The sequence below is a fragment of the Coccinella septempunctata genome, chromosome 3 (assembly GCF_907165205.1).
Source record: "Coccinella septempunctata chromosome 3, icCocSept1.1, whole genome shotgun sequence".
Lineage (NCBI taxonomy): Eukaryota > Metazoa > Arthropoda > Insecta > Coleoptera > Coccinellidae > Coccinella > Coccinella septempunctata.
Genome location: NC_058191.1, coordinates 3,561,510 through 3,586,880, shown reverse-complemented (window position 1 = coordinate 3,586,880; position 25,371 = coordinate 3,561,510). Strand labels below are relative to the sequence as shown.

Genomic DNA, 25,371 nt, shown 5'->3' with positions numbered 1-25,371 from the left:
TGTGAATAATGAAAACAATAGACATATGTTGCCACTGTTCATCGTGCATCTAGCAACGAGGAACTAATGATGGTATTCTGCATTCATCTGTAAGTAAGCCAATCTGTAACTTTTCATAAGCTCACAGGAAAATTGCAATTCTGGACGGTTTTTAGTGGTCTGTAGCTTACAGGAAACTATTTACGGTAAGTAGTTCAAAAGTGACACTGTCAATGAGATAGCGACAGAAACATTTCCAGAATTGCATTATTTACGGATCTGTCAATCAGAAACTTACAGATCGATCGTACGCTACAGATTTGTAACTTACGAATAAAAAGCAGAATACAACCATAAACTATATAAATATACAAGCGGAAGATTTCCTTTGTCAAATAGAAGCACGAAACCCACAGAGAACAGTCTAGCAGAGTCGCATTGCGTTTTTGGTGGTCACCTGTCACCTTTTCCAGATATGTACAACTGTACCCCCATATCCTTGTATATAAAGTGTTGAATAAACATTTCGTCCACGTCAACATGTATTGTTGAATTCAAGCCAAAAGAAATTGATAATTAGGCATCTGTAGCTCTGTAGTTGAAGGCGATGACCTTAAAAAGCTCTTGACTATGACCCTTAATTTCCAATTATTACATCAATGAAAGTTATTAGGCACATCATAATATTTTAGGAGAGAACATATCAGTCTGATGAATTATCTGATTGAGAATGCGGAGGAAACCTATCCAAGATTTCTAACGTAACATAAATATTGACACGGGAAAAATTCAAGTAGCCTCCCATAAAAGTACGGTTGCTAGGGATCTCTTGACATTTTCACGATGACAGTATGTTAATGTGGACGACCGACTACGCACCTTCCTAGCAAGAAAATAAATTCCGAATCCTTCTCTTTCGTTTCAAGGAAACACATTTCACATGAATTCCCTTTATTGAATCCCAATCGAATTTATAGTCACTTACTGAGATGTATTTCTACGAATGTTTGAATTGTGTATTACCAGAGAGAAATATATTGAATGGGTTTTCTTGTTCACCTCCCACGCTATCAAGGAATATCTGATCACAAGGATATCTTTTTAAAATTCACAATGGAGTCAATTGAGATTGAAGATCCAATTTAAAAAAATTCTCTTCGAGGCAGATAGGGATCCTAAGGAAAGATGTTCTGGAGTCGTGTGTAAGATCAACTGTACAGGATGTGCAAAATTCGTTGTCTACTAAGAGGATCTCGAGAACTATAGCAGCTAAAAAAAAATGGATAACACATTTCCGAGCTCATTTTCGGAGAAACAAAGAATGGTGAAAATCGCAGCCTCCTACTATACTTCGTTTTTCAGTTTAACAATTTCGTAAATTTCTCATAACTTTTTTGTCTTTGCAGTTACAAATCTGAAACTGGAACCTTCTACAGGTACTTTTTTACATAGAATTCACTGATGACATCAAAATATTTTCTCATTTCGAATCATTAGGTGAACTTAAATTTTTTTAAATGCAAACTTTTATTGAATTGGTATTTTTGAATTGAAAATATCTTTTGTCATTAGATTCTACGTATGAAAGTGCCTAAGAAGGTTCAAGTTTCAGATCTGTAACTTCAAAGATAAAAAAGTTATAAGAACTTTTCGGAATCGTGAGAATCTCAATTTTTGTTTATAATTCGAAATCTAAAAATGATAGGCCGATTCTGTTTTCAGATTTGGATTAGGCATCCGTTTTCTTCTAGCTGCTATAGTTCTCGAGATCCCCTCAGTAGACAACGAATTTTGTCCACCCTGTACAGTGAAGTGATTGTAGCGAGTGTTATGTCGGCCATACAGCCCAATATTTAGGCAATTGATCTGCCGAACATGAAAGGGACTGTAGGAATAAAAAAGATTCTACGGCATTTTCTGCTCACGCTTTATTATCCAACCACAGTTTTGATTTTCAAAACGTCGAAATTCAAGGTCGTGGGAATAACTGATTCAATCGTTGCTGTAAAGAAATGTAAAAAATTTCAAATAAGGTAAATGCACGAAATATATCCAGTAGAACTCCTTTTCATTTTCGAAGGCGATTTTCAATACATGAAAATATTTCAATTTTGCAATTTTCATTATTCTGACAGTGAGTATCTTGATTTGATTTGCTTTTACACAATATTCTATTGTTTTTTCAATGTTTTCAGTTGTCAGTTTCTTTGTTATGATTGTTGAATTATAGTGTATAAAGTGTGATGTTTTTCATGATTTATACAAACATTGGCATGTTCCTATTCTATTTCTTCTTTTGTCTTATGTCACTGTTTGTTTTTTATTGTTTTTTAGCCTGAAGAAGGCACAATAAAGTGCCGAAACGTCGTGAAGAATTAGTTTTTTTGGTTTCTCAGGCCAATATTTCCCAACTGAGATCTTATTTTCATTTCACTCTAGTCCTATAAATGAAAATTTCGAAATTTTGCCCAGAAAATCATTTCTTATTTAAATTTCCGGAATATGAATCATCACCAAATTGGTGAATTGCTCATGAGCTATTTTATTCAAAGAGCCATTCTGGTAGTACGCTACAACAGTCTTTATGAACCGCAATAGGAAAAAAATGCAAAAAAGGCGAACTTTGATTCGTAGGAGGACATTTTATACGGTTGGTTCCAATCAATTTGTTTTAACACTGTGAGCGTGAAGACAGCAATCCCTAAAATATTAAATAGAAAGAGAGGTTGAGTGTTTAAAGGTATATCGATTGCCTTTTCAAAAATGACGTTACAATTGACCTGATTCTCCCTAGTTACCGAAGTACCCCTCAGAAGCTCTATGAGCTTGCACGAGTTCGAAGAACTTTGTTACTGTGTCCTCACGCCACCTTAGGCACAGCACTGTTAATTTTAACCCAAAGGTAAATGATGGCCCGTAACCGCATCGACTAGAAAATTTCTTCTCTAGCTCGGAATCGAACTCAGTACCTTGCGGTATACTAACCCGACGCTTTAACCACCAAGTCACAGACGATAGAAAAATCTTTTAGGTCTGAGGACATTCAAAGTCCGTTGTGCATAAAACACAGCACCAAGATGTAGAAGAATTGAATGAAAACTACGCACAGAACAGAACAGAATTTGAGAATAGTTTATATTTTTCACCACAAAATATAAATAATAATCTTAAATAGTAAAATCTTTCTCATTATTTTCATGTTTCACTGCAACTATTTCTATGGTAACCACTCTACTTTATTTTTATTTACAAACAGATCAACTGTGGCCATTTTTTATAAGCCTTCAAATTATTTGAAACAAGGTGTCAACACCCGTTCCGATTTAAGATTTTATGGGTTGATAATCTCACCCCCATAGTGTTGACACAAATTGATTAGAACCAACTGTATAAAATGATAGAGCAAAGTTTATCTCTCTTCATACACTGCGCAAAAAAATTAACGCACATTATGGAAATCTCAAATTTATTCTACAACTGAAGGTGTTCTCAATGATAATTATTTTTATCAGAATTATGCATGCATATGTTATCCGCTTTCAACGGTTTTCTTCAATACAGATGTTTTTTCCCTTCAGGAATAAAAAAAGGTGATATTATCAGATTTTGAATGTATTGACTCCATTCTAAAATCAGTTGTTCGCGATCAATTCTAGTGATCAATAGTTTTTCTTTCGTTTGATTTTCTACACTCGATCGCTATGCAACGCGAAACACGCAATTTGACCCAAGCGGTAGTTTTGCGAGAAGAAGGGTGGACATACACAAGAATTGCAGAAAGGTTTGGAGTTTCCCATACAAGTGTGTCCAGAATGTTGCAGCGATTCAGGGAGACAGGTATGAATGTCCGAAGACCAGAACAGGGTAGACCACGGGTAACAACTGCTATTCAAGAACGTTACTTGAAAGTTTATTCGTTGAGACAACGGTTTGCAACCGCTCGCCTCCTTCAAATTCAGCTTGAGCAAACTCATGAAGTGCAAATTAGCACTCAGACAATAAGAAATCGCCTCAGAGAATATGATTTGAGGCCTCGTGTCGGGGCAATAGGTCCAGCTCTTACCCCAGCCCATCGAAGGTGCGTTTGGATTTTGCGAGAGAGCATATCCATTGGGAAGAGGCCGATTGGAAAGAGTTCTCTTCACAGATGAGTCTAGATTCTGCCTCTACCATTGTGATCGACGTTCCCTTGTATACAGACGTCCACATGAAAGATATGTTCAGTGCAATTTCCTGAATACTACTGGTTTCGGGGGAGGATCGATTATGGTATGGGGTATCTTTGACTGCTCGCACAGACCTAGTGGTCGTTGATAATGGAGCTATGAATGCTGATAAGTATATAAGGAACATTCTTGAAGAGCATGTAGTGCCATTTGCCCCATACATTGGTGAAAATTTCATTTTTATGGACGATAATGCCAGACCCCCTCGTACGCGCATCGTTCAGGAGTACCTTGAAGAGGTTGAAGTCTCTCGAATGGAATGGCCAGCAAGAAGTTCAGATCTCAATCCGATTGAGCAGGTTTGGGACAACCTCAATAGAAGGCTGAGAAGTTCAGAAAATCATCCAGCTATTCTTAATGCCAACTCGGAGAAATCTGGGAAGGATTAGATCAGAACATTTTAAGATCACTCATTTTGAGTATGAACCGTCGTTGCCGAGCTGTAATTAACGCAAGGGGTGGAAATACCAAGTATTAAATCACTTATCAGCATTTCAGTATTTTGAAAATTGTTCATTTCTCTTCTTTCACATAAGATTCGGTGAAATCCTGAATTTTTCTTCCATTTAATGTGTCTTGTTTCGTTCAAAACCTTCCCGAGAGAACATAAAAAATAAGTTATAAAGTCAATGTAGAGTTAACTTTCATTAAAATTGAAATTTTCAGAAGGTGCTTATACGTGTAGAAATTATTAGAAAAAGAAGATATTTTTAAACTTTTCCTCCCTTATTATTATTATTATTATTCTAGTAATATAAGTTCATGATCATTATTGTAGGTGTTTGTTTTCTTGTATTTTGGTGAATCCTTGTTATTGGGTTTTCCTGTTAGGATTCCTGTTTATGTTAAATGAATAAATAAATAAATAAATAAATTTCTTTGCGCAGTGTATTTTTTTCGATTTTGCATGGGGGTCGAGATAATTAAGGGTGGTACCTCTGCAAATTGACACACTGTATAGATGTCGCGAAGCGTTTTCATTCTTTGGGTCTCATAAATCCATAAATACCTATATCAACTAAGAAGCTCCCCTCCACGTTATCCGTGTAATTCACCTCTACCAACGTTCGTTACTCTATTCGTTGTAATTACCTCGAATTCTCAAGAAGAAAATTGAGAGCGACTCATTAGGATCTTGATCCAGTGAAATAGCCTTCGTCTGCGATATTAGAACCGGAGATTCCGCCGTTTTAATATCTTGCCGATGACCTCTTGCGCCAAGGATTCTCCGGTTTTTTATTCCCCATTCTTGATCGTAATTGATTCCGTCTCAAAGAAGCGGGAAGAGTCAAAGAGATGGAAGTTATTGTAGGAGAATATCCAGCAGCAAATATTCAGTGTTTATGTTGGGCTTCTTATGGGTTGTTATAAGCTGGTATTTATAATTAAAGGTTTCCATAAAAAAGCGAGAACTTCATGACTCGAGTTTAGTATGCCAAGAATCGATACGAGGATGATTTGAAAGGTGGATGTTTTTTCTAACAAGAAATAAAAATGATCGAAATAAACTGTTTCATCAAAATGACGAAAATAAGAAAAATCAACCATAAAATAGATCTTCTGAAACTCTTTAAGGTTTTCACTCCCAGTCTCTGAAACACAATCAATTAAAAAATTGAAATGATTGAATTGCTTCCTGTGTGAACTCTTGCACTAGTTTATCAGGATCAAATCAGAATAAAAATTGTTGTCCTACAACGAAAACTGGAAATTTAAAATGATAACTTCATAACATTTTGGAAACATCATGTTATATCTCTATATATGATTTGATTTAGTACCGTGAAACGGGGCTACTTGAAAACGGCGAGGTTACTTGAAAATTTCAGTCGTCACTGCTTAAGTCACATGCTACCATTGCTACCGGCTTCTTGGGTGAAATATAAGGCATATATGAGAGGCGAACGCTTCTACACTTGTCAGTTGGTAGATTAGATGATACGCGGGAGGTTTGTTGTGCTGGCTAATAGTGATTTTGTCGCTTTAAAAAAAAGTATGTTTTATATATTCTTTATGTATCTGTTTACTTTTTATTACATAAAGAAACCTATGAGCAATGTAACACAGTCACTTTTTTTTTTGGAAAGAGACTGGCATTCCCTTTGACAATCTAATGTCAAAACATATATTTCGTGTTTATCTAGCCATTGGTGTAGAAATTAATTTTTTATTGTCATTTCAGGGGCTACTTGTAAATGGTGCGATTTTACAAAAGCAAGCCAGGAAGTCGAAAATATCGAGACTATAATGATGAAACTCTTCAGCTTACATTTTTTCAAGCGTTGGATAAATCGGCATCGTCGAAAAAAATTAAATAAAGAAACGGCTTCTCCAATACGAAATTTCAAGAAGAGGTCAATTAAAATTTAATGACTTGATTTAGAATCGTTGTAGTTGTTTTTCTTTTATTTCACCTTTAATATTTTTGTAATAAGGTTTTAAGTTCCTACTCACCACTACATAAAAGTTTTTTTTTTGGTATAACTACTGTGCTTTTTATTAAATGAACTACCTACCTAAGGGTTTTATCAACAAGGTATTTTGCGTTTCAAGTAGCCTGAATTGTGAGTATACTTGCGTTTTAAATGCGATTTCCAAACAAATTTCATTTAGCCCCATCATGGGGCTATTTGAAAAAATGTCTTTTATTTTTTTTTTCTCCAATATGGGGAGGGCAAGATGTTTTCTGAGTATTACACCTGATAGACCTTAACCCTTAAGCTAAAATAATTTTAGTTTCGATGAAGGTATCTTTGTTACAGCGAGGTAGGACCTAAAATTTGGAAAAGTTTATCAAGTAGCCCCGTTTTACGGAATTCAATGATGAATCAGGTTCTGAATACATTTATGTTGAAACCATTGTATTCATTCGAATAGTTTTCAAAATATCGAAAAACAGGAGATATGCGTATTCATTATCATATTTGTTATTCCTATTCTAAATATCTTAAGCACAAACCGTTTTCACATTTTTTAAATTCAAAGAATGTAGAAATATTGCACATTTCCCGAATTTAGAAAAACTTACAGGATGTTCCAAATGTTGTGTCAAAAATTGGGATAAAGATTGGCCCATAATTTTCGTTTTTCAAATGGGACACCTATTTTTTCATAATTGCGTTGGAATCTGCGAAGAAAAATAATGATACTGTTCTAACTTCTAACATATCCTTCAATGGATAATTTCTGAGTTAGACAGAATTTTCTGAATTCATGTCGCACGTAGAGTCAAATAAAATCTGCTACATATCAATAATTTATGTATTAATCCACATTTGACAGATTCAATCAATCTTATCTGAAATTTTTGTTTCATTCATTAAAATTCTGTATTTTGCGTTTTTTTTCAAATAAATCTATTCAGAAAAGAGGTGTGTCACTTGTGGATTATTGAGAAAATGTATCTTCTCTGAACATAGATTATCGATACGAAACAGATTTTATGAATTTTATTCTACGTACGACATAAATTCAGAAAATCCTGAATAACTTGAAAGCATTAACATATTGAAACATATTCATTATTTTTATAGCAGACTCCAACGCAATCATAAAAAAATTAGGGTTCTGATTTGAAAAACGATAGTTATGGGCAAATCTTAATCCCAATTTTTGACACAATATTTGGAACACCCTGTGGCAAGTTTTCAAAATTTAGGAAATGTACGATATTTCCACATTCTTCGACAAAAATGTGAAAATGATTCGGAATAGGAATAACAAACATTATACTGAATACGCATATCTCCCATTTTTTCAGTTTTTTCTCGATATTCTGCTACCTATGTAACATTACAATGGTTTTAACAGAAATTTATGCAGCATTAGGTGGATACTTATTACTCATTCATATCAGAAATGGAAAACTAATTTAATTCCACTCCTCGTATAACCCGAAGTGCGCAGGTTCCAAGGATACTTTAACTCAATAGAAAATTTCGAACAATATCATAATTCCGATTTTCAGATTTCAAATATGCCCAGTTCTCCAGAAACTTCCAATAGGCACTCGAACTTGGGACACCCTGTATATCATTTAGAGATCATCCAAACCGACTGAAATTTGATCTCACCATGATCCCTTTCTTCAACCCTTTTTCAATTGGATTTTTTGTTTCAGGGGGGGCTTACGAAAAGAGAAATGGTATGAAGGAGCCAGATCACATCGGATGTGAAACGGTAAGTCGAAATTTTACCTGCTTCGGTGAATAATCCATTTGCTTTCCAATCCAATATCAATATGCAATTATATGAAATGGAACAATGTTTATACACCACTTATTATGTTATATACAGGCTGGGCTGGGAAACAGACGAGATGACGGGCGGAATAAACTTATTTCGAAAAAATACTCGGACACTTTTAAACACAAATTCACAACTACCTATATCGCTTCAACCCTTAGTGTTAGAACACCAACCCCTAAATTTTGAATAGGAAAGATAGGGTTAGTGATACCTCATTTGAAAGGCCTTTTTATGCTGAATTCAGCGTATTAATTTTTTTCTCATTTAATTCATTCGTTTTCGAGATATTCAATTTTGAATTTCGTATAGTACCAGTCATTCCGCTAACCATGCTATGTGAAATCATCAATTATTTGACTAATTCATTCTGTGGTTACGATGGCAACCGTTAATTGTCAACATAAGACAACGAAATAATTATTATTTGTTCTTACTTTCTTCAACAATTAAGGTGAAAATTGTTTATTCTTCGGCAGAAAGAATTGAAATTATTTCTTTATTTTTCATTGTTGATGAGAGAAATGAACATTATTTTGATGTCTGGTGTATGGCAGTTATGGAGTTTCATCAAATCTACAAAATAAATGAATGAATTTGCTTGATTCAGACAGCTTGCTTGACGACAATACCATCGTTGTTTCAAATTCAAATGTCAATATTTCAAGAATCAATGAATCAAATGAAGAAAAAACCAATATGCTGAACTCAGGATGAGAAGACCTAAATGAGGTGAAATTTAACCCATCTTCCTCGTTGAAAATTTAGGAGTTGTTGTTCTAACACTAAGGGTTGAAGCGATATAGTTATGAATTTGACCTTAAAAGTTGTCCCCCTCGAAACAGAAATCGACTTGTCCGAGCATTTTTTCGAAATAAATTTATTCCGCCCATTATCTCGTCTGTTTCGTTTTAAAAAGCCCACCCTGTATACTCTATTACATCATATTTTGAATCCCCATTCAGTATGATTCTGTAGATAAAAGTAATCAATGGCTCGTCAGGGTATGCAGGGTCGGCCAGGCCGACCCAAAAATAATCGGGAAATAGAATAGCACAAGGAGGACCTGAATGTTCTTATTTCTGGAAGGTAAAATTGAATATTTTTCTTCAACCCCTTTGCTGCAACCACATATAATTTCCGATTTTCAATTGGGATCGTTGGGGAGCTCTCGAAGTCTCCCGAAAAAAAAATATAAATATTTAATTTCAGAAGAACAAAGATTATGGTGACTCCACGTTTTAATTTTCAGTAATTAGTTGAAAAAACAGATATTGATTTTATTCCAGGCTTATGCCCCTGTAAGTACACGAGCCGTCACTGGCAGTAATACATTCATTCAGATCATATTTCAGGCAGATAAACCTGCGTTCATTTCATACTTCATAATTCTGCTTTCTGATATAAGAAAAATGAAGAATATCTAATCATTACTGTTTATCACAGTTTCTGTTCACAGATTTTTTCTATCGTTCATTCCGATTTGTAATTCCTGCTAGGAGAAGCGTGAATCGATAGGAAAATTAGGCAAGGCCCGAATAATAGACGTGGGCGACAAAAGAATCCTTGGTGTGTCGAAGGTGTGGCCTTAAGCTTTCCTTACCCACTTACATGGAATGAATGTTATTATGGAGATTTATTTCGTTTTTATTATATGAAAAATTCAAAAGATCGGTCGAACGATATGAGGTTTAACTCGTTTGAGTCGAGGAATGTTTCCTCAAAAACATTCATGTTATAGTGGTTTGAGAGAACTTTATGGGAATGAGAGAGCTTGAATTCATAATAATGTCAACGTCTAGTACTCATCAAGAGATTCTAGTTTTATGGTAATCGGTGCGTAACTACCTCAAAAGATGTGTGGGTGGTGGTAAACGAGTTGAGTAATTTCAATTGGATATGATCGTAAAATCTCCGGACTGAAGCTCAAAGCTCAACTCCGTTGAGCGGTACCTTTATTTCCAAGATTTTATTATTGTTATAATCGTTAAACTTTTTTTGCCTTGATTATTGCTATCGCCTAGTGATGTGATTTGATTCAGTACAAAAATCTCCCTCGTTAATGTTTAAACTTTACCATAAGCTTTGAATTTACTTTCCTCTCTGTTCATCACTTTCCACCCTGAAAATAATCATTCTAAACACATTTAAAAAACTGTGATTTGAAATCGAAGACCGATGAGTATAGGGAAATTGAAATGGGAGATGAGTATTTATGTGTCGGTACCTCAACACCATTTATAGAAAAATTTACAAAGTGTTCGGCAATGAAGAATGAACTCGGAGGAAAGAACTGCTCGAAAAATGAACTGAAGAATTTGCATATATGCAATAATATATAAGGTTGTTTGTTTGTATATTTATTCCATTAGTTTATTGCTGTATTAAAAAAAAACCCGAACCCGAAACGTCTTATTATATTTGACTAAATAAATTAGGTTAACAAAATTCCAAACGATCAATTATTTAATACAGCAATATATAAGGTGATTCATTGGTAAATGGGTAGAAGCTAAGGGTAGATAGACGTCAAGGAGGTGAGTCAAAATAACCTATAATTAAAGGGTCTATTTCTCTTTATAATCAAAATAGAGAGTGTTTCAATGATTTTGCCAATTTATTCAATTTATCCATAACTTTCGCACCACTTTTATATTATGATGATAATTGGAACGTTTAATCTCTGAAACAACTCGTTCATATCGACATAATAACTGATATTTTCCAGGTCTGGACTGGAAAAATTTATAAATGAGTTTAAACCCAAAAAAGCATCCCGCATATAAAAATGGGCAAGTTTCCTAAAACTCCAAAATCGAATTTAAGATTATTTATGGAAACCCTTTTCCATTAGTTATCCAACACCTGAAAGATTCGCTTCAAAATTCAGAAATTTCAGAAATACACCCTTCGAAACTTAGTAAACATTCGAATATGTGAAAGCTTGTGACGTAGAATGTCTTTACTAAAGTCTAGTAATTTTTGTTAATTCGACAACAGCGGAACCGATCAAGAAGATATCCACAGATTGCATAAAATTGTTTCTGTAATCCGTGTCTATACTTTCTTAAGACCGATGACATTTTGTGTCGTTGTTTGTTTTTCTTGTCAAATTTGATCACAAAACTTGATATTTATTACGTCTATGTTGATCAGAAAACTGTCATGACCATTATTGACTCAAAGGGCATTGCCGGATTGTGAAAATGACGTAGAATGTTCATAAGAGAGCACTTCTGAAATCAGAATTTTCGAAAGTGAATAAAGACAAAATGCAATATGATAAAATTCGAAAAAAATATATTTCGATATATTTGAGGTATAAAGATTTTAATAACATATATTTTGAAATTTAGGAAAATACCCCATTCCTTGAATTTGATAGGATATTCCAAAAATAGAGAAAAGACTATAGGAAACTATCATACACTCATCCTATAAAAAATGAGTTCCTAGTTATTTTTTTTGTTCACCCATTGAATGCCATGAGGACCATATTTTGTATGTTTGTGATACTCAACATACGCCTTTTCACATGGTTTGTAAAGGGTGTGAAAGATTCGATGAGATTAAATGGCAGCTCTGTTACCGCAAGAGCTAGGGAAAAATGGATGACACGTTTCCGACATCGATTTTCAAAAGATGCATAATGGCCAAAACCACATCCCTCTATCTTCTTTTGTTTTCAAGTTATAAGTGAAAACTCTTCGGCTCTTTGAATTGGTGCTTTTATTTCGTATGGTTTCAGTGATATCGACAGACAAATTTCATATTCTAAAGATTTGCTTATGTGGATTGCAGTGGCGTAGTCGAATAATTTATTCAGTCCGCCACTTTAGTGATATAATTGTAACTTTAATACACCCATGTTTTTTTTCATGTTCCAGTCCCATATTTTTTTTTAATTCAGAATATATGATAAACGTCATGTCCTAATTGTTATTCTAATAAAATAAACTCGAAAAGTACTTCGGGCAAGTTGGCAGGTTATTTTCATTGATGCGTAATGTAATAATGTCTATAGGCAGAGCTTTATGCTCCTATTTTGTGTGTGTGAGACTTCGAAGATAACTTTCATTACGGATATTGGAAGATCTTTTCTGAAAATAAGGTAATAACAAGAACCTTCATTTGTGAAGGTGTTTGGAAAAGCTGTGGTAATAGTATATAATTCATCCATAGTTAAAAAGGTTTCGGAACATATTCATTTAAATTCAGGCTTGCAAAACTTCGTGACAGTGATGCATTCTATATTTTAATCTTTAAAAGGATCCGGAATGGAAATGATCTTTAACGTCTCTTATAACCTGACGAAACAAAACAAGTTCCGTACGCATCATACAGGGTATCCACGCCATGGCAGCGGTCGATTACTGTAATTCAATTAATTCTATTAACTTTACAAAAAAGTATTTCAATTTAAACTTTCTTCTTTTAAAGTAGAGCATCTACTACAATTATTTAGAACTATACAAGGTGTTTCTTCTGCACAGCTATCAACTTCGTTATTATAAATGGAACACCCTATATATTTCTACATTTTTGAATTCCTTGTCAAATTTCAATATAACTTTGATAACACAACTATGTCTGTATTCTCAACGGTTTTCGAGAAATTTGACTTTTTATTAATATTTTGACAGTTTGAGGTTTTTACATAAAGGATTATAGCTCCGTCTCTATTTTATGTAATTGATTCAAATTTGGACTGTGTCTAGTCAATAAATGAAACTCTTAAAACTTTCTTTGTACATAATCATTTTATTTCCAGGGTGAACGAAAACGTATATACATTATCTAAACAGAAATTCATCAAAATCTTCATTTTTTTAAATAGCAACCCATATTTTTTTCTGTTCATTATTTATAACAACTAAAGGCGAATAAAAACTTTTGGAAAAATGAACGGAAAAAAAAATGGGTTGCAATTTAAAAAAATTAAGATTTTGATGAATTTCTGTTCTGATAATGGATCTAAGTTTTCGTTCAGAATTTGAATCAAATACATAGAATGGGGACGGAGCTATAGCCCTTTATGTAAGTACCTCAAACTGTAAAAATATTAATAAAAAGTCAAATTTCTCGAAAACCGTTGAGAATTCATATATAGTTGTGTCATCAAACTCATATTCAAATTTAACAAGGAATTCAAAAATGAAAAAATATTCAGGGTGTTCCATAATAACGAAGTTGATTGCTGTGCAGAGGAAACGAAACACTTTGTATAGTTCTAAATAATTTTAGGAGATGCTCTACTTGAAAGGAAGAAAGTTGTGTTTGAAACTCTTTTTTGTAAGGATAATAGAATTAGAGTAATCGACCGCTGCCCCATGGCGCAGACACCCTATATTATCAATGAAAATGACCTGCCAACTTGAAGGAGTTTTTGGGTTTTTAATTAGAAGAATAATTCGACACACGGCGTATTTTATATATTCTAAATCCGAAAAAAATATGGGACTGGAATATGTAAATAAAACAAAGGGTTTTATGTTTAAAAAAAGAAAGTTATTGAAGTGGCGCATTGCCTAAACAACTCTCTGACTACGCCACTGCATTCTAGATAAAATGTCATTGTTATTCGATATCAATTAAATTCTACGAAATGTGAGTTTACGAAAAATGATTTTTTACTTTCTCGAAAACAAAAAAAGATAGAATGAAAGCGGTTTTGGCCATTATCTGTCTTTTGAAAATTGAGGCCCGACACGTGCCATCCATTTTCAATCCCATCGAATTTGGGCACCCTATATAATAATACTGAAAATTTGACCCAACTGTAGCAGTAAAGTTTTCTCCGGAATGTCCCCTTAAATTTTTGAGCAGTGTATTTTCTATGAATAGGTAGCATGATGGTCAACCTAAATTGATGAGAATGTCTTCATGAATGCTATAGCCATCCATTAATTTCATTATCGTTCAAAGATGAGGAAGATCCCGAGATGCAAGGCGGCAAACGTATTTTCTTACGAATCTTTCCGGTTTATCATCAGAGACACTATCGAAACATGCAAAGAACCTGTTAGAAACATCTGAATCCGTTCCATTCATAGCTATTTCTTCAGCTACAGAACATTCATCCCGAAGAGACAATTACATTTCCTTCTCTTTCAACTCGAACGTGTCCACGTACTGACTGTTATCGCCTTTTTCTAGGAACCTTTCCGTGACAGACGTACACAGTCTTTTTATTCACCTTGCCACAAAGCGGACCGAAATAATTGCAGCAGACAGTTATTTCGCGATTAAGCATACCTAACAGAACACTCTTCTTCCTGTTACTTCGGAATTTTTCCAAGTGTGCCACTTGGAGGAAACAGACTGATGCAGAAAATTAATCTCTTATAGGGAGTGTATTTCCTTTTTAATGGACGAATCATAAACAGTGTGACTCATAAACAAATTCAGGATATTGTTATTTAGAGCCGGAAATGTCTTTCAGGTCTTTGTCCGGAAATTATTTTTTTCGAAGATACGGGTGCGTTGAATGCATTCCAAATAAATAGGGAATTCCTCGATATTTTCGAAACGGCGTGAGTTATTTGAACGAAATTTGTTGAAAATGGATACTATTAAGAGTAGAAGAGTATAGTAGAAGAGTAAGTTTATTCATGTTAGCATACAAAAAGTAAATACATTCGTCAAAATTATAATCCTGTTAAAATCAATACAACAAGCAAATATCTACTTAAATAACTGAGGTAGGAAAAATCTAAAACGGTGAAAAATCACATTTGACGAAATCATGTATACTTCATTCACTTTTATTTTAGCAGTCGGTTGGCCATGGAAATTTGACACATTTCACTCTGTATAGTACGAAAATGTGGGGTTATGAAGCCTGTCAAAACATTTTTGGGTTTTAAATCAACGCTATGTTGCCCGTTCTACTTAAAAGTTTCTGTTATGACAATGTCGAATCTCTTCGGAAAATATGTGACGAACATAATTGAAGTTTATACAAACTGATTGAAGGTATACCAAATCCAGTTATTTGCATGGAAAATACAAGAGATCAGTATAATATCATAATATGCACTAGCTTGAGGAGAGTTAATGTTCGTTATCTTCTTTGGCTCACATCATTTGAAGATTTCAAAAATATTAACTCGAAGATGAAATGCATATGATGCACTGGTTGGGAATGGGTATCTCCCGAAGAAATTAACAGATAATTACAAGAATGTTAAATTCTTCAACAAAAAAATCATCTTGCATCAATATAAGTAAAATGAATTGAAGGAAGTTTCAAGTTAAGATGAACTTCACCTTTGAACAAAAATTTCACATGAATAAACAAGTAACAGGACATCTTGGGCGTATTTGTGGCTATTCATCCTAATACTTTGATGTAATAATAATAATTATAGGTATTTCTTAGTACCTTAAGACATTTACATTATATAGGACAAGTCAAATGAAGAATAGAAAAATCCATTATAGGGAACTTATTCTCCGATAACATTTATCGAAAATTCTGTAGTAAACTTTTCGCATTAATTCACTCAAACATAAAATTCTCAAATGCCACCACTTTTTTGGGTGTCCCAATAGAAGGAAATTCTTTGTCATCCCCTTCATTCACAATCTTTCTTATTGTGGAAATATCAAGATGAAATATATGTCGTTTAGATTCAGATGAAACATTATATAAATTCTATTACATTGAATATGTTCGCTACCGTCTGACGTATTGTGGATTTTAGAATATCAGGGTATAACTATATGAATGAGCGGACCTGAATTCTAGATAGCACTTCCTGAAACCCTGTCTTTTTTTTCAATCACTTTCGGCATTTTCGTAATAAAAATTGATATTAGTTGTGGCAACGGCGTTATCACATTAACGACATTTCATGAGTGCCAACCTAACTTCGTTCTAGTTACAAAAACTTGAGAAAATTATTTCATGGCCAACCGACTGCTAAAATAAATTTGAATGAAGTATATATGTCATACATTGCCTGTTTCACTAAGAACAACTTTATTTTATTTTTAAAACACTTAAGGGGAAGCCCTCTCAAGTGTGACGGTAAAACATTGAAAAATGTAGGCGACAAATAATCGTCAACCTGCAAAATTGGACACAGTAATCTCCCCTATTCCTAGTAGGATAAGAATGGTCCCCACCAAGAAAACCCCACATACAAGACCTACCACGGGCATACATTAACAACTCCAGCACCAATATTGATGGAAGTGTCAGTATATGCAATCAGGTGATTATATCACGTTGAATATCACGTCTTCAGCAAATACAGTGGTGTGCGTACTGGCATTTGAAGAAAGAATAGTACGCCAATGTATTTTTCCAAAACTCCAGTCATTTCTACAATTCTTGTTCAATTTAGAACAAAAAGAGTCTTTGCGTTTTATCTCTAGGATGTACCAATTTCTTTAGAAAAATTGAAAATCTCTGGTTATTCAAAAAATACTGGAGTAGAAAAACCGAACAATGAATTGTATTAGGTACATCAAAAAGCTTTTCAAAATTCAAGCATTGTTGAAAACGGCCTCTTCCAGCTATATTACAAGAGACCAGTCTTCGAAAATATGGAGAGGGGTAGCCAAGTTCTCGGAAATTTCAAAACAAGAACTGATCTCAGAGTTTCAAGACGAGACATTTCATATCAATACGAATCAATATGAAATATTTTGTCTAACCATGAATAAAAAACGTGTTTGTTTGTTAATAAGATGACATATATCATTTTGACATAAAATATAAACCTAAAAATTGAACACTGAAAATAATTATTTTCAGTTTATACTGTAACTAATTAGATTCTGGAAAATTTCTATTTTGACGATTAAGTACATATTTATCTCTTTATTTGTTGTCCTTTATCAGAAAAAAATATACCATTTAACCTGTAACGTGTATCTCAGAAACTAGAGCTGATAGAAAAAATCTGGTGGCATTTTTGGAATCAGCACATTAAAAACATCTAAAATCAAATGTTAAATTTCCGGCACCAAATTTTTTTTTTCATTTTGTTGGCCTGTGTAATTAATGATAATCTTGTTTTAACTACAATTGGAACCTAGAGTTGCAAATTTTACTTTCAGGCCTTTTTTATGTTGATGAAAACATGGTTATTTTTGGTTTATTTATTTTTCCGCCGTTGCTACTTATGTCCGCCTAAATTTCGAAACTATAACAGAATTGTTTCTGTCCGTATTGCCACTAGCATTGGTGAATGATGCTGCTTTTTGCTTTTACTTTCGCTTTCGTAGCTACGGTTTCAGATTCAGATTTAGTCGATGTCCCTTTAGTTTCACTCATCATTTTATATTTTTACTAAAACTTACGTTTCTCTCTATAGGTTGTTAGTGAGTATTCTGTGTCAGAATTGGAGCCAAGTGGCTCAGCACACGTTCTGTTTACTGAAAAGTCAAAGTCATAGTAAAATAAGACTACCACTTTGTGATAATCAAGAGAAGGTATACAGGGTGAGTCTTAGACTCGGACAAATATTATAACAGTAGATTTGAGGTCAAAAGACACACTATTCCTTTCATTTTTTTCGATTCCACCCTGATGTAGCCATTTTAAGATTTCATATTGAGCTGTGCGACCCCTGGAAAAACAGAATAATATTCAGAATAACTAGCTAAATACATGACACAACACATCGGTGGACCTTTTAAAAAGTGTTGCATTCGGTCAAAGTAACCAATACTTCTTATTTCACAGATATTTTTTATTTTTGAACATCAAATTACTCGAAACTGCTCATTATACGAGAAAATATGAGGAATATTTTTATTTCACACAACGTTCAAATATTCATTAGATATCGGCCAACTTAGTTTCTAGAGTTGCGTTCTTTGAATTTTCGGTATTTTTATGGTACGTAATGGTCATAATGAGAAAACTGGAAGACGTGGGTGATATCTTGTGTTTGAAAACGATTTATCAATTAATTGAAGATCTATATTCCGAAAATCATTTCATTCGATGAAACCGTTTTTAAGATAGAACTAGAAATAACAGTTTCTTATGGTTTTTCAACAGCCTGTATCTTCTAAACTCATATATTTCCGATATTTTTCCACGAATCTTTTCTCTTCCTTTCGTTGCAGTCGTCTTGTTACTTGGCTCCCGAAGATGGTGATGTGTTAACTCACCGAAACTAGTCGAGCAGATGTGTTTTTGCAGTCTGATTAAATAAATAAAGTTCTCACCAAAAATAAGGCAAATTATCCTCTCATCTTCTAAACCGAGCCTCTTCGGAAAAAATGGTAAATAAAAAAGTGTTTCTTTTGACCTAATAATCTACGATTAAAATATTTGTACGAGTCAAAGACTCATCCTGTATGAAGAAGTTGCAATTGAGTTCAAAGCCGATTGGAAGGGTGATGACGTAGAAGGTGGCAAAGTCAAGTTCAATTGACAGAGCTGAGTCCGTTAGCAGAGGCTTATCGATAGATAATAGTAATAGGTTAAGTTAAAGAGAAGATAATTGAAAATAACATCAACTTTTGTGCCAAACGTTGTTATTAACTAAATTGCACTGCCTGATTATATGATATATTATATTTTACATCCCTTATTGAGCCTTCTTTCTATATTTTCTCGCAAATAATAACCTCCCTTAACTAAACTGGCTAAACAGTGCAACTACGCGACGTTATTTTGTGTTTGTCAGAAAATAAATGAATATCGGGGAACCACCAGATTATCGTGTTAGCACGAGACGCAATGAAAACTTTTCCGAGGAATCGTCATGTACGGTGTCGCTGGATAATCAAGAAATTTCAAGATTTTGAAAGATTTGATATGTCAAGTAAACGTCAAGACGGGATTTTTCAATTTCTTGACTTTTTCTCAAGACAAGACAAGAAGTTTATCATCAAGTCAAGAATCTTGTCTTGTCAACTCCTACTACCTCTTCGTATCTTGGAAATATACTAAGGACAAAGGACCTTACCGTTTACAAATAACTAAAAGATTGATATCCTGAATTTGTTCGAAATATTCCCCTGTAATTTTTTTAATGCCCAAAAATCGAATGTTTCTCTACATTTGACACCTCAGCGTGGACCTAGAATACAGAAAAAATGAGTCAGTTTTTCAAGTCGAACCTGTAAAAAAGGAATGAAGTGAAAAAATTCAATGAAAATTCATCAAATGCAATGAACATTTTCAAAGCGAAAGTAGATATTACGTTGAAAAAAAAATAATTTGAATATAACACTTCGAAACAAGATTCACAAAAGAATAACGAAACTACTGTCAATTAAAACTGTATATCTAATTTCATCTACGAAATAATATTACATTTGATTTTCAAATTATGCAAAAATTCCTGCAGAATATTCATGAATTATTATTTACGCTAGATCTGTATTGCAAATTCGAAGTAATTCTGGTTTCAACTTTCATTTTCAAACGTGTCTAATCAAGCATTCTCAACAGTGAAACAAGTTGTTCATTTCGTTCGCAACGATTTCACCAGAAACTTCCCGCTCAAGAAAGATTTCCTATCCTTTCGGTATGTTTTCTTACCCTGAAAAAATTTCAGGGGAGGTTGATCACCGTTAAGGGCCCGCCCGCCGCAAATATTCCATTCTTCATTCAACATGCGGCGCTGCAACCGAACGGAAAGATATTTTTTCAATCAATTACCTCTCATCGAAAAACTCACTAGCTGAATGATCTATATCGAAAAACACTCCACGACATGCTGAAGGATATATCGCTTTCGTTTTTTCTCGACTCCAGAGGCCCTAGGTGGCTTATCGCGAATTACGGAGCGATAAAAACCTCATAAGCGTCCAAAAATGGAATGAGAAATGGGGCGCTTCGACCTCCTTTCACGTCATTAGCATCCCATTATCGGGTCTGAAATCTCGAATTTATCGACGTGAACAATCTAGCAAACTGCAAATGGTTGTTACGGGCCTTTGTTCCTGTTCTTCGCCAGCTTATGTTTCATTTTCCGTTTCAGGGATTCTCGGATTCGAGAGACTTCCTTTATACTATTCTTCTTCCTTCTTCGATGAAATTATGTTGATATCTGATGAAGCTTATACGAGAAGGGTATCTGAAATTGCTTTATCTTGGCTGTTTCTGGTACTTCTAGACTCTAGACTATCCAGGGTGTTTCCTAATTAGACGTGAACCTTGAAGGTGTTAGTATAACTCCTTTGCTGTCGTTTGAGACATATTTATTGATGACCAAAAATCAACAGTTTCCGAGATATTTGAGTTTTTGTGTTTTTCAAAAAATTTCTCACCTTACTTCATTTTTCGTAAATTTTTTCCACGTTGACCAAGCTTAATTATAATTTTGGATTATTTTCATCCGAAAAAGATGTGATACGTATGACAACAGCAAAACTATCCTGTATTAGACGTTGAAAAAGAATTAGTATGATTTAAAAGTTGGTAATTTTTTCTTACATGAATTGTGGAATTTGAAAAATGCAGTCAAATTGATATTGAAAAAGACGGAATTTTCGTGTCTGCTCCAAATTTATTTAAAATTGCTACATATGTTTCGGCCCTTACAAAATAAGGGCCATCTTCAGGCATCTGCAGGCAAATATAAAGATGTATGAAAACAGTAATAAAATAAAAGACAGCAACAGAAAAGTACATGGAAAGGGAAAGCAACAGTACAAAGACAAAACAGTAAATCAACATATATTGAGAGTCGAATTGTAAAAAGAAATTTAAGGAAAATAACTTACATGTTTAGAATTATAACCGATATTATCTGTCAAGAAAAGATGAAAGTAAATATGTCACATTCAGGTCGATTCTGTTTGGAAATAGTAATATGGTTATAGAAAAGATATTGCTATCACAGCAAAGTTTGAAAAACTGGTATTCGAATCATTGATTCGAATATGATCTGTCAATTTCTAGAAGATCTTGTTATTTCAGTTTGCTATATCAGCAACATCATTTAAGTACTTGCTATTTCATAACAAAGTTGAAAATGGCAGTGAATCTCTTGTTTTTCCATTTCTTTCAAGCGTTAGAAATTTAGGAAATTGGCAAGTAATTATAAACATGCTTCGTTTTAGTAACTTTTTGGAAACCTTCACTTGAACTTTTCATTTATAGCGAAAATATGAGACTACAATTTCGACATATTGGTGACACCAGTAATTCATTTGAATTGCCTGATGAAAAGTTTCTGGAACTGTTTCGCTTGAATAAGGAAATATGAGTTGAATGGATTGGTTGAGGAACCGACCAGTACAAATACAGTTCCTTTTTACCTACAAGTGGGTGAAAATCCATAGGGAACTTCTAGGAGATTGATTATCAAATCATTTCCATCTGATTTTTTGTTGTTTTCTTATTTCCAGACATGGTGCACAGTTCAACCAAAAACTCACAATCCAAATACCGAATAAAACATTAAACCAAAGAGTATCAATTGATGATACTCTTTGATTGAACACAACTTATTCTTCTTTTCCATAGAACAATTATAGAATTACATGTTCTTTTCTATGAAATGAGAATCTTACCCTTCAAAATAGTGTTGTCAGCTCAAACATTCGATTATTTTTCAACAATATTGCTATGGCCAAAACTCATAACCAATCTTGCGTAAAACGGTGAAACAGAATATTCGTTCGCTCAGTCATATTGCTATATTTTATAATTATAACAATGTTGTAGATTTAGCAATGTTACAACAAGATGCGAACAGAATCGACCTGATTATCAGTGATCAACAAAGGCAAACAGAACGAGTAGAAAGAAGCGCAGAAACCACAGAAAAACACAGAAATGACTGACTTCTGTTGAGTGGCGAATACCGGGTTGTGTGAAATATCAAAATTGGGAAAAAAAAGGGGAAAGAATGGAATTGGAGTCATCGCGATGGGAGAAAGCCGAGCAGACACGAAAATTTCGTCTTTTTCATTATCTATCAAACTCCAATGAACAGGATGGATAGCAGATTTGTCAAATTCATATTAGAAATTGATTTTTCCTTTTTTCCATATACCAAATTTTAAATCATATTAGTCTTTTTTCAACATCTAATACGGGATAGTTTTGCTTTTTTCATACGTATCATATCTTTTTTTGATGAAAATAATCCAAAATTATAATCAATCTTTGTCAACGTAGAAAGAATTGACCAAAAATTAAGGTAAGGTGAGAAATTTTTTGAAAAACATAAGAACCCAAATATCTCGGAAACTGTTGATTTTGGGTTATCAATAGATATGGCTCAAACGACAGCAAATGAGTGATACTAACACCTCTTCTAAGGTTCAGGTCTAATTTGGAAACACCCGGTATACAGGGTTAGTCTTTGAGTCGTACAGATATTTTAACAGTAGATTCTTGAGGTCAAAAGAAACACTTTTTTCCTTTTTTAAATGATACAGGCTGTTGTCACACCATAAAAATGTTATTTTTAGTTACAAACGGTTTTATCGAATGAAATGAATTTTAGAATTTAGTTCTTCATTTATTTGATGAATCTTTATCGAATACAAAATATCACCCACATCTTTCATTTTCCTCATTATGACCATTACGTACCATAAAAATGGCAAAAATTCTAAAAACCCAACTTTTGAAGCTGAGTTGGACTCTGTCTAATGAATATTTGAACATTTTGTAAAATAAGAGTATTCTTCATATTTTTCCATGTAATGCACCGTTTTCGAATAATTTGATGTTCAAAAATTGAAAAGTATCTGTGAATTTTGGAAAATTGAATGCTTTGGCTAAATACAACTGTATTCGAAAGATTCACAGATGTGTAATTCCACAGATTCAGCTAGTTATATTGAAGGTAATTCTGTACTTTTAGGGGTGGCACAACTCATTATGAAAGCTCAGAAGGGCTATATCTTTTTATCAGTACCGAATCGGAAAAAGTGCTATAGGGAAAAAAATGTTTCTTTTGACCTCAAGAATCTACTTTTAAAATAGGTTTGTACTAGTCAAAGACTCACCCTGTATATAGAAAAACAGTTAAAGGAACCCTGGGCTAGATTTTCGCGAAAAGTCCATTAAGGTTTCACGAAATCTTCATTCACTACCTTTCCAGGGATGACTTGGAGAGGCATAATTTTATATTTGAAATTCTACAAGGTATTTGCTCATACAGGCTGTTCCTAAATTCATGCGACAAAATTCAGGAGGTAAATGCTCTTATGAAATTAAGATGGGTCTTTTTCATAACAAAATTTCCTCAGTCTTCCCCTTTTCGAGATATCACCCTTATAAGGTGATGACTAAAATTCAGTTTTCATTTTTTTACTAAATTCCAGTAAAGCTATAAACTCGAATTTCAACCACGTTTATTTTTTCAATATTCCTGTTACATTATACGGGGGTAAAATTATGTTCGTGTATTTTGGCTAGAGGTGGTCATTTTCGGCATTTATAATGAATCATTCCACGTTTTATATCTTTGCTGTTTTCCGGTCAGTTTATTTTATTAATTTTATAATTGGATATCATGAAACTTCATCTCGAACAAAGGTTTTGATATAAAATGAAGTTAGGGTTGCTAATTTCAACCCCGTATAATATAACAGGAATATTGAAGAAACACCCATGGTTAGTCGTTTGTGAGTACACGAAAATCACAGAATTTCAAGTTTTTAGCTTTACTGGAATTTTAGAAAAAAAAAGAAACTGAATTTTAGTCACCACATTTAAGGGGTGATATCTCGGTTAGTGGTGGGCTGAGGAAATTTTTTTATAGGAAAGGCCCATCCTAATTTCTCACGAAAATACACCTCCTGTATAAAACAGGAAATATGTTTATGAAATTGTTATATAAGCTATATGTTTGAAAGAAAACTACTTTGAACCTAAGTTCTACTTTAAGAGGGAAAAAATAGTTATTTTCCTAACAAGTGTGGAAAGTGGCACAACTTGCCCTGACGAAATTGCTGTTGCTTGTACTATGCGAAACAAAGTTGAATACGGTGTTTTCTGTTAGAAAAAGATGTCGAATTTGTTTACAGAATAATGGTACTGAATTTGAGAACATTTTATGGGTTCTGGTGTGATCCATGCAAAGGTTCTTCAATCAGGTTTTGCATTTTGCTTTATACATAGTGTTTCACGATTTCAAAGTGATCGTGTTGGAGCTTTGACGGAGTAGAACTATCAGCATCATTCTCTTAGAAATTCTGAATAAACAGACCGGAAATATTTTTTCATTATTATCAGAACGTCTACAGACTACTCTAATACCAATGTTAAACGAACAAAATGCAGTTGTAAATCATTTCCGCAGCCCTCTAAAGCAACATGAAGATATTCAAGCAATATTTGTTTGGCAATGACGATATTTTAAAAAACATATAGTACGAATGTAAAATTTTCTAGTAGGTAAGCATTGATTACTATAATGAGACGATATATCTCTTCTCGGAATTTGACTTGAATCCATGATTGCAATTAATTCAGACAAATAACACGCGATGAAAATATCAATAATTGTAATCATCAGAACGGAACTAGCCATATTTCATCTTTTATTGCCATCTGAGAGACCATTCCATTGAGAAAGAGTAGATACTGACTATGGTTTAGTTCTTATTTGACCTTATGAGAGGAACATAACTGCCACATCGATGGAGAACGTCTCGGAATCCATAGACCCTTATTGAACATTATTAGTAGAGTCTTTGAAGAATTAACAGTACCCCAGCTCCATCTAGGTAACGAGATCTAACTCAAATTCTCTCCATGATTATGTTCGGAGATATTCATAGGAATAGAGCGAAACACTGTCGATGTTAAAGTAAATTTTCATCTAGAAATAAAAAAAAAGTTCTATCAAGAACCAGGAAATGATACGTTTGTAACGCCAGGCAATAAAACGGCAATTTTTGTTTCTCGACAGCAGAGAACAAGGAAGGGCGGGCGCGAACGTTAAGATTGAACATCGGACGTAGACGGAAAGCAGTCAGGAGG

At 33.8% G+C, this 25,371-nt stretch overlaps 1 protein-coding gene across 3 annotated transcripts in view; it reads left to right on the top strand.

The window, feature by feature from the left end:
- Window positions 1-25,371, top strand: part of LOC123309021 (apoptosis-stimulating of p53 protein 2) — a 334,262-nt gene that overhangs the window by 161,030 nt on the left and 147,861 nt on the right. For all 3 annotated transcript variants that reach the window (XM_044891869.1, XM_044891865.1, XM_044891867.1), the window contains exon 2: window positions 8,326-8,384. In XM_044891869.1, coding sequence (XP_044747804.1) covers window positions 8,352-8,384 — 33 coding nt within the window. In that variant the 5' untranslated portion in view covers window positions 8,326-8,351. The remainder of the gene's footprint in view (window positions 1-8,325; window positions 8,385-25,371) is intronic.